This window comes from Macrotis lagotis, chromosome 8 (genome assembly GCF_037893015.1).
Source record: "Macrotis lagotis isolate mMagLag1 chromosome 8, bilby.v1.9.chrom.fasta, whole genome shotgun sequence".
NCBI classification, from domain to species: Eukaryota; Metazoa; Chordata; class Mammalia; order Peramelemorphia; family Peramelidae; genus Macrotis; species Macrotis lagotis.
The window spans coordinates 18,974,846-18,985,862 of NC_133665.1; the positions used below are offsets into that span (position 1 = coordinate 18,974,846).

Here is an 11,017-nt window from a genome sequence, read left to right on the forward strand (position 1 = left end):
GGAAAACCGGAAACAGTAACCTGCGCCTGCGCGCCTCGTTGCTTCCTATCTCTTTTCTGGTCCCTTTCCGGCACCTTCGGACACGTGTAGCGGAGGAAAATGGGCGCCGTAGCCCAGCAGAAGGCAGAGCCTCAGCTTGTGCCTCACCAGCAGGTAGGATGGGGCGGAGAATGGGAGGTATCTGTGTTTCTGCGGCCGGTGTGGGGGTTGGTTCCGGAACAGGCCGCTGCGGCCTTGACGAGGCCCCGGCCCGGGGCGCAGGAGGCCCGGGGCTTGTGCTGAAGGGTCTCCCGCCCCAGTCCGAGATTCGCCGCTGGCCCTTCTCCTTAGCGGCGAGTCGGACGAGATGAAAGGCTCCGGCTTCGGGCCGCTGCGCTCCCCTCCGGGGCTCCAGGTGTCATCGTCCGTCCCTTCAGCGTCGTCAAGACGGAGAACCGGGACCGTGATTTGGCCTCTAGCCGCCCCCCGAGTGTCCCTCCTCCGGGCCCGCTCCCCGGGTCGGCTCTCCGATTTTAGCACGTTTTAGCACTTTTCGTGCGTGTGTGCGCGCGCGTGCGTGTGTGTGTGTGTGTGTGTGTGTGTGTGTAAATGTTCTACGTGACTTGGGATCGGGAAGACGAGATTCAAATCCCGCCTCAGCCAGGTTCCCCTGGACGAGTCACGTCACTTTTTTCAGAATTTTTTTTTTTAAGTGGCTTGCCCAAGGCTACACAGCTAGGTAATTATTAAATGTCTGAGGCCGGCCGGAGCTCTATGTCACCTAGCCGCCACGTCACTTTTTTTCCCCCCTTCATTTTCTCATCTGTAAAATTAACCAGGGAAGGGAATATCAAACCGCTACAGTCTCTTCACCTTGAAAACCCAACTGTTATTAGGAAGGGGATGCTGTGACTTACTCAGGACAATGTAAATGATTCTCAAATGTATCGATTTTTGTGCAGTCTAAACTGTTTCTCACCAATGTAGATGATTCCCATCTATGTATCTACATAGATCCAGTTTCAATCTCTCTCCTTGAGCTCCACTCATGGATTTCCCAGCTACTTGATAGAAATTTCTAACTGGATGTCGATCAAGCTCCTTAAAACTTTAAGATCTTCACTGGCAAGGACCTTCCCCAAGACCTGGAGTGCCCTTACATCTCTGCCATGCCAATTCTCCCTATCAGCCAAGGACCAAGTCTTCCATAATCCCTTTTCATGTGTTCTTTCTGAATTCTGAGATGAGGTTGTTATTTTTTTTTTAACCTTTGCCTATTTTTTCCAAATTCTACTTCATACTTGCTTGTTTGTACACTTGTCAGTATAATTTTTCATCTTTGTTCCTCTGGACCTGGTAGACTACTTGCTACTTGGACTGTTTGTTGGTTGGTGTTGCTTTTTTGTTACTGTCTTATTGCTGTGATTGAGAGGAAGGGGCTCTACAGAATTGCTGTTATGATACTTTTAAAGATTTACTAAGTTTGGCGAGTTTCATTCATTTAATAACCATTTATTAATTAATTGCTTTTGTATATAACTAGTCCAGTTCTTGTGAACAGATAGTATAGAATATTTTTTTTCTATTAAGGATTTATGAAATGGCATGATCAAAAACTGCTCAGGATAAGAGGGTATGGATGAATTGTAGTCTGTGATAAATAATGAATACTTAATAAATGTCAAATTGCGGGGGGCAGCTAGGTGGCACAGTGGATAGAGCACCAGCCCTGGAGTCAGGAGTACCTGAGTTCAAATTCGGCCTCAGACACATAATAATTACCTAGTTGTGTGGCCTTCGGCAAGCCACTTAACTCCATTTGCCTTGCAAAAAAAAATAAATGCCAAATTGCTTAGGTGCTTTGGGGGCATAGAATAGGTACTTAATATTAATTGAACTGAATAAAATGACTTTTAAAGTTTTTGTCAATTCTAAGATTATATAACAAATGTTAAAATGTAGGACCTGCCTAGAAGAAAGGCATATATTGGAAGAAAAAGGGAAACTGATACTGAATCATATACCTAAACCAAATGTAAACATTTTTGTATCTTTGCTTTGCAGATTAAAAAAGCAATAGAAGCTTTAATGAAATATAGAAAGGATGAGCAAAATGCTAATGTATTGCTTTTGAATGAGAATGAGAATGTGTTTTTAATGGTGACATTATGGAAAATTCCCCCAAATGGAAAAGAAATCAGAATGTAAGTTCTAAGGTTACTATTGATTTTATGTGCTTTGTTTGTCTATTTAGCAAGTGTTTTTTTATTATCTGCTAATATTTGATAGTTTCTATAGTGATAATAGTATCAATATAAATAACTTGTTCACCTGTAGTGCTTTATAGTTAACAGAGGGTTATATTATTACTTGTTCTTTACGTTATTCCTGTCTAAATGAGGAAATTTCAAGACAAAGAGGTTAAGTGATTCAAGGTTACTCTTCTTTTACTTGGAAGAGCCAGAAATTCATAACCCAGTTTGCTTTATTTTAAACATTCAGTTTACCTGACAGTGAATTTTATTTGGTTTCCAGCAACTTCATTTCACTTCTACTTAATATCCAGGATTTTATTTGTATCTGAATAAAAGGAGTGTGTAATGTTAGAGGAAGGACTCTTTTCCCTTTTCTCTAATTTGTCTCACTAGGTGAACTCATAAGATCCCTTGGGTTCAGATATCCTCTTCAAACAGATGATTCTCAGATGTACTTTCTTACATGCCAGCCCTGTGCCACTAACTCCCTTTTGATCATCTGAATTGTCTTTTAGGCATTCAGAATCAACATGACCAAAACAGAATCTTTTCTTTTCTCTTCAAGCTACCTCTCTTTTGGCTTTCCCTATTATATATAGTCAATTCTGTTATAATGTTTGTTTTGGAAATATGAATGGGTTTGATATATTAAGGAAACAGGTTTAGCGTAATTCACATTTATTGGCTTATATCCACTTTCATCTGAGAACAACAATAAGAAAATAGAAACCGGCATCATTTCACAATAACTTACAAACTGGAATTCTTTGAACTCACCCCAGCCCTAGTACCCTGGAGTTATGGCCACTTACTAAGGATAACTTTTCAACCAGTAGCTCTTGAATTTGTCCTGCACTGTCTATATCCCCTATCCTGTTAATAAATTAATTCAATTGAGAGTGGCTAGATTTCAGGATTCAAGCAAGGAGGCACTTACTGGACCTCTAAGATAGAGATGGCAAACCTAACATCAGAGGGTTAGAACATCTCTTGTGAAAGTGAGGAAGCCCCTCACTATGACATATCCCACTTCTGATAGCAGAAATACGTGAAGCCCACCCATCAAAATGTAGGAAAGTTTAAGCTAGGTTGAAAGCAGAGAAATTTTATTAGGAAGAAAATCAGATATTAGTGCTGAGGCACCCCAGTATAGAGTACAAAGGAGTCCACAGCCCAGGAAAGGCAGGGGAGATTTATGCTGGAGAATAGAGGAGATAAAGGTTGGGGCTGGGAAAAAAGTATGAACAATCTTTCCCAGGATCAGATAGACATAGAAACAGGATGTTTTGTAGCAACAATTGACCTCAAGTCTGGATTGGGCCGGTTTCCAGGGGGCACAACTCAGCAAGGTCAGCCAGTTTAGGTACAAAGTTGTCTGGGAATGAATAAGACTTTAGCTTACCTCGGGGTTTTGATTGGTACCTTTCAGCAATCAGGCTGTCCAATGTCCAGTGCATTGGCCTCGTAAAAAACAGACGTATTGCTCTCAGTAGATCATCCACAACCTCAACTTTGAATGAGTAAATTTTTTACTTCTTTGTCATCTTAAGAAATTGGACTATATGGGGCGGCTAGGTGATGTAGTGGCCCTGGAGTCAGGAGTACCTGGGTTCAAATCTGGTCTCAGACACTTAATAATTACCTAGCTGTGTGGCCTTGGGCAAGCCACTTAACCCCATTTACCTTGCAAAAACCTAAAAAAAAAATCGGACTATAAATCTCTGTTAAGGACTACCTTTTTCCAACCAACGCTTCGCCTTTCTAACCAGATAGCCAAATCATTAACTCTGACAAAAATATGCCTGTGCACTGTTCAGGAGTTCTTTTTTAAAAAATATTTTATTTGTTTATTTTTCCACCCACATGCAATGATAGTTTTCAACAATTATATTTTTGCAAGATTTTGAGTTTCACATTTTCCTCCCTTCTCCCCTCCCCTGATAGAAAACAATCTAATAATATAGGTTATACATGTTTATCTGCTAAACATGGATCCATATTAATCATGTTGTGAAAGAAGAATCAAATCAAATTGGTAAATGTATTTTTTTTTTGGTAATGAGTTATTAATGCTTAGTGAAATATCCTGTGAATGAAAATCTTTCTTGAATAAAAAGTAATCAGTTTCACTTTTCAAACACAAAAGTTTATCACCTGTTCTACCTATTGGCTGTTGCTGGGACTTTTCACCAGGGCTCTTTTTATTTTTTACAGACCTTTGCCACATGGTATTAGACCTGATACAAAAGAAGTTTGTTTATTTACCAAAGATGAATCCAATTTAACTTCAGAACAGACAGAAAATTTCTATAAGCAGCTTTTGAAAAAGAAGGGTATTACAAGCATTACTGAGGTAAGGGAAGTTAATGCTTTTTCACTCTTTAGACATTTGAACTTTACGATTATGTATGGAAACACAAAACCTGTTAATCACTCTGTTAAAAGTTTCTGATGTAATCGAAATGATGATTATATTTCTTGATTCCTTTTTCAGGTGACTTCTGTTGAAGGTATAGATACAATAATTCTACATTCATAAATATAGAGAATAAAACAAGAACAAATTAGAAAAATTCATGTTACATAATTTAAATTCTTACTTTTAGGTACTGCTTTTTTATTTTGATAGTGGATTCTTGGTTCCATTATGTTAAAAAGTTTTAATAGAATATAGTGAAGTGGTTTTGTCTCTTTGAAATTATTTTTTTAAACTTTTTTCCTCAATTACATATAAAAACAAGGGCAGTCTTAAAACAAATTTGTTGTATTCACATGATAAAAGAAAACACAGACCAAAAACACCTAAGAAAAATAAAATTTTAAAGTTTGCTTTGATCTGCATTCAAACTTCATCCTTTGTTTCTTGAAGTGGATAGCATTTTCTATCAAATTCTTTGGAATTGTTTTGAATCATTTTATTGCTGTGAGTAGCAAAACCATTCACAGTTGATCTTCATACATTATTGTGACTGTATGTACTGTTCTCCTTGTTCTGCTCTCTTCACTTTGCATTAGTTCATATAAGTCTTGATGTATATTTTCATAAAATAATGCTGCTTCCTTCAGAATTCCTTCACAATCATATACCACATGGCCATTCCCAGATGATAGGCATCCTCTCGATTTTCAGTTTTTTGCTACCACAAAAAGTGTTGCTATAAAATATTTTTGTACATATAAGTGCTATAATCTCACCTTTTATCAGATCTCTTACAATTTGTGGGCAGAGTTAAGCATTCCTGTGCCTATTGCTGACTTGCCTGTGAGTGCTGTGTACTAGATTTTTCTTGCTGACTTCCTAAGTTGTCTTGAGCTGGAGATTGTTTCACCCTGTCCTTTTCTTGGCTCTGCCTCTCTACAATTCATTTTGAGGCATTATTTTAAAATATTTTGGAAGGGAATTTGTGAGAGCCCAGGTCAGTCCCTGTCTTTACTTGGCCATCTTGGCTGGGTCCCCCAGTTAATGGACATTTTTTTAAATATTTAGATTTCTTCCCAGTCTTCAACAGTACGTAAATTTATTTTCCTTACTTTCTAGGTCATTCCATACAAAAGGTTAAAACAAGAATATAAACCTTATGAAGCTAAGCGACGCCTTTTGGGAAGTTATGACCTTTTCCTTGCTGACCAAAGAATTAGACGACTTTTACCCTCACACATAGGAAAGCATTTCTATCGTAGAAAGAAGTAAGTTGTTTTATTTATTTGTTTGTTTATTTATTTTTGTGGGGGCAGTGAGGTTAAGTGGCTTACCCAAGGCCACACAGCTAGGTAATTATTAAGTGTCTGAGACTAGATTTGAACTCAGGTACTCCTGACTCCAGGGCCAGTGTTAGAGAATTATTGAATGATTGTTGACATTCCTCAAATGAAGTAATGATGGTTTGATTTTCTTTACAGAGTACCTCTATCAGTAGACCTCACGACTAAAAATTTGTCAGAACACATCAATAGAATTATCCAGGGAACTTCATTATCGGTCACCAATCATGGTTGTTGCAAGTAAGTAACAGTGTGTATGTTTATTTATCTTGAAACTGTCTTGTGAGTTAATTTAGGATATTTTGTACATTGAATTCTTTCTCCACATTAACAATAATAATCTATTCCTTAAGAGTTGTTTTCCTACTTTAATAGCATTTGTAGTTCATAGAAATCCTAGGTGAAGGGTAGATGAGGAAATTGAAGTACCCACAGTACCCCATTGATAAATAGCATACTAGCTATTCTAAATTAAAAGCTCTTCCCACTTACCATCCTTCCTTCTCTCCTGGATAGAGTTTTTGCTTTGTGTAACTTGTATTCCTTCAAAATGTTAATGAGTCAGTTGAATAAGAATCTTAAAATTTCTGTGGATTTTTATTCTCTTTAAAAATTCAAGAATGGGGCTGTTAGGTTGCGCAGTGGATAAAGCACTGTCACTGGAGTCAGGAGTACCTGGGTTCAAATCAGGTCTCAGACACTTAATATTTACCTAGCCTTGGGCAAACCACTTAACCCCATTGCCTTGCAAAAACCTAAAAACAAAAAACAAACAAAATTCAAGAATTGGGCAGCTAGGTGGCATAGTAGATAGAGCACCAACCTTGGAGTCAGGAGTACCAGAGTTCATGTCTGGCCTCAGACACTTAATAATTACCTAGCTATGTGGCCTTGGGCAAGCCACTTAACTCCATTGCCTTACAAAAAAAAATATATATATATATATATTAAAAAAAATTCAAGAATGCATTTCAGTTTTCCATTTTATCCAAGAAAAATCTTATCAGTTCTGTTGACATTGTTAGCTAATATGGCTAAAACTTATTTTAGGAATCATCTAGTCAGTGCCTATTATATGCTAGGAATTGGGAGTACAAAGGCTAAAAAAGGTATTTCTTGTTCTAAATGATGGGCAAGAATGCAGCAAAGAGATAAAATATGTAGAAAAATAACTATTTTTAAAAATGTTTTGAACTTTTATGTCTCCCTGTGTAGATTAAAAGACAAATAAAGTCCAGATAGTAAGTTTAGACAGAGAGGGTAAATTCTGGTAATTGCTTTCTCATTTTGTTTTCATTTTTTTTTCTTTAGTGATCTCATTTCATGTATTAAAAAAATTCTTAAATTTGTTTTTTTTTTAACTCTAGTTTCATCTCTTTCAGAAATTCTAGTTGAATTTTTGCCCGGATTATGTTTTTCATTGAGACTTTTTCTTACAGATATTTTGAGGTCATTCTCTTCAGAATTTATTTCTTGAGCATTTCTATCACTGTAATAACTTTTTAGGATGTGATTTCTGTCTTTTGATTTGCTCATTCCTCTAGAGCAAGGAAATCCTCATAGCTTAAAATTCTAGGATTCAATTGACAAAGAACTAAGAAATGTGCTAAATATGGTTTTGAATATGGTCAAGGTTATAAGTGAGGCTAGTACCACTAGAAATACACTTGCCTGAGCATTTTTTCATGACATGAAACCATATCAAAATTATGTTCTGTCCCAAGTAATTCATGCATCATTATATTTAATTGTGTTTTTGGTACCTAGTGGTTTTCTTTTTTATTAAAATTGGTGGGAAATTCCATTTTTACGCATAACTAATATTTCTTTAATTTCAGTACATCACGTGTGGGTCACACAGGAATGCCTGTAGATCATCTAGTGGAAAATATTGTTGCTGCTATAGACGTGATTTCAAAAAAGTTGCCAGAGGTATTGTGCTTTGGTTGTGCCCATTCTTACTGTGTTGAAGAATATTCTTTATTTGGCATACTATTTTCAATTTTTCTTTTTTTATAGAAATGGGAGAGTGTAAAACTTCTACACCTGAAAACAGAAAAATCTCTTTCCCTTCCAATCTTTTCTTCATTTGTCTCCCATTTGGATTCTCAGAAAAGGAAAGTAAGTAGTTGATCCAAGAGTTATTATAGATGATATAATACTGCTAAATGTTGAACTCCCTTTATAGTGTAGGAAGCAACCAGTACAACCCTGATAATGTAGTTAAAGAGTTTTTGTTGAAAGTTTTGATGCTTTTAAGATACTTTTGTACCCATGCTGTTACATCTATGTGAGCTGTCATGTTTTTCTTAACCAGGCTCAATTAGATTTGAAAGTTCACACCTACTTAAAAGACCATGTTAGAATGGGAATATCACTAGGTTTTGAGGAAATGATAGCTTTGTAAGTTTGTCAGAGCTCTTCCATATTATTTTTTTTTTTCCCATATCAAGCCTGAACTCTTTAAGTTTCACTGGTGTGAGACTATAGGAGGTCACATCTTCAAAATAGATCTGCTAATTTGCATCCTTGACTAGGATGTTGTGAGGAAAGTGATAGACATGTGAATTACAGTATTTGATATTCTATAGGCTTATTAGTATTTACACAAAATAACATAGGAAAATAATTCATCTTGTTTCTGACAAGATGAAGTTGAAATTATTGAGTAAGGTTTGTGAATAATCTGCATAATTCATAAACCACTGACTCATCTACAAATACTATTATAAGTAGAACATCAAAGGCTTTGTATTAAAGATTTCTAAAGTGATACTTAGAGAAAGATGAATTTTGAAGTGAAAATGCTCAAAGCTTAAATTTTGTTTGTTTTTGCTAATAGAAGCTAAAGCAAGGCAAAAAAGTGGCCACCAAGGCTGCCCAGACTGCAGTGAAATCTAAAAGTAAATGTCCTTTGGATGGCCCTGAACTAGAGGCAGAAAAGGAAGATAAAGCTGAACCTGATTTTGAGGATGAGATTCCACAACTAGTCCCTATTCAAGCAACACCTCAGAAGTGCCCAAAGGTAATTTTATTACTTTTTTTAAAATGCATATTTATTTAAAAGAAGTCTTTCTGGGGTGGCTAGGTGGCTCAGTGGATAAAGCACCAGCCCTGGAATTAGGAGTACCTGAGTTCAAATCCGGTCTCAGACACTTAATAATTGCTTAGCTATGTGGCCTTGGGCAAGCCACTTAACCCTATTGCCTTGCAAAAACCTTTAAAAAAAAAAGAAGTCTTTCTGTGCAAGATTTTAAAGTAAAAAGTACCTTGATAAGTAAAGCCCAGGCAATGCAACGATTACCTTATTTTGTTTTAAATATAGATAATTATGGCATAAGTTCAGGAAATACATCATCTAGGAAAATGTTCACTCCTTTTTTTTTTCATTGTAATAAAGAATGTTTAGAAGAGAAGTTTTTAGTGGCTATGAATTCATATTTTTAGATTTCAGTTCTGTGACAGGATTATTCACAGTGAAAACCATGAGAATTTCACACTGTTTTCAAAGATGATTCCATGGGATCTCCCCTTGAGCACTTTTGAAGTCATAGAATTTAGAATACCTAAAGATTTAAAAATTATAGATCAAATTATAATTTACTTAGACTCATTTGTTACAGTTCTTTGTCCCACATTATATCAATTTCTTTCCTCCTGCTTTAGGATTCAGATTAAGAAGACCAAGGCTGCTAAAGGATTAGACAAGTACAGAGTCAGAATTTATGATTAGATTTCCTCCTCCAACCTGACCCTGGCTCTGTTTCCTGTGATAAATGAGAGGGCAGTCCATATTTGGAGGGGATAAAAGTTATCTTTTGTGACTTACTCAAGGAAACAGTGTGGGGAGGGAGAGGCCATATTAGATTAATCTGAGTTTCATGTGCTAAAGTGTTAGAAATCACAACAGCCTATTCTCATTGAGGAATGGCAACTATTTGTTTATTGCATAGTCTTGATTAGATCGTCTTTCTTTTTATTACCTTCAGAAAGCAGCCCTAAAAAAGGAGTCTACAGGAGAGAGTCTCAGTGCTGAAACACCACAAGCTAAAACTCGTCTTGGAAAGAGAAAAGCCTCCAAAGCTCTGGAGACTCCAGAACAGATTAACACAGGTTCCATGAAGTTGAAGAAGACCCTAACTAGTGGCAAAAGTAAGAAACCTACAATCAATTCCTCAAAAAACTTGAGAAAGAGAGTAATTCCTCAGTAGAGGTTAAACCCTGCATTAGACTCCTGCGAAGTTAAGAGGTCACTTACTGCTCATAACAAAGTAGGGAAAATTGAATGAATTTAAAATGAAGTCTCTTTCTACTTGCTTTTCTAGTTACTTCGCACAGTGGGGGGGGGGGGGGGGATGGTTTTCAGTACCATATCACCGTTTCAATTACCTTAATATGTTGTAGCTTTTGTTCTTGAGTCCAGTCTTATGAAGTGTTTAAAATGTCTATTCTACTTGTTTTCTTGCAATGTTATTTAAACCTATTACTTAAAGTTTATTGTTGGATATAATGCATTTGTTCACTGTACTAATAACTTAAAATAATCTAGTCATTCATCAAGGTGATCAGTGAATTAACAAAGGTTAAAGGTTAAAGAATTCTGTTTGTAAAGTTTTTTCCCCCTTTCTCCAATTCTTTATTCCTTCCTTACAACCAAACAAGTCTATAGAGTTAAGTTAGTATATTCAGAATAGACTAGATCTATTGGCTGATAATACTGTTTTGGCTTTGATTTTTCATTAAACAGTAAAAATTCATTATGTTTACATTCTTACAGCTTTCACTGTTTTTGATTGAAATCAAAATCAGGAAAATAATTTTATGTTCATTCATTTCATTTTATTTTTCTTTGACAGTCCCAGTAAAAAGGTCATTTTAAAGAATTTCCACGGGCAAGCCACTTAACCCTGTTTGCCTTTCAAAAACCTTAAAAAAAAAAAAGAATTTCCACTCAAGAACAATTTCTCAATTAGGCATAGTTTATAGGTAACAAAATGAAAAAATTCAAAATAAAGAACTGC

General features: G+C 36.3%; 1 protein-coding gene across 1 annotated transcript; it reads left to right on the top strand.

Annotated features, from left to right (window-relative positions):
• The first annotated feature begins 20 nt into the window (after positions 1-20).
• Positions 21-10,753, top strand: LOC141495290 (ribosomal L1 domain-containing protein 1-like). The gene is given in 10 exon segments (XM_074196464.1): positions 21-153; positions 2,044-2,183; positions 4,449-4,587; positions 5,773-5,921; positions 6,135-6,236; positions 7,835-7,928; positions 8,016-8,117; positions 8,839-9,021; positions 9,986-10,153; positions 10,156-10,753. Coding segments are annotated over 10 exon segments (1,218 nt in total). The 5' UTR covers positions 21-99; the 3' UTR covers positions 10,243-10,753.
• The last annotated feature ends 264 nt before the right edge of the window (positions 10,754-11,017 follow it).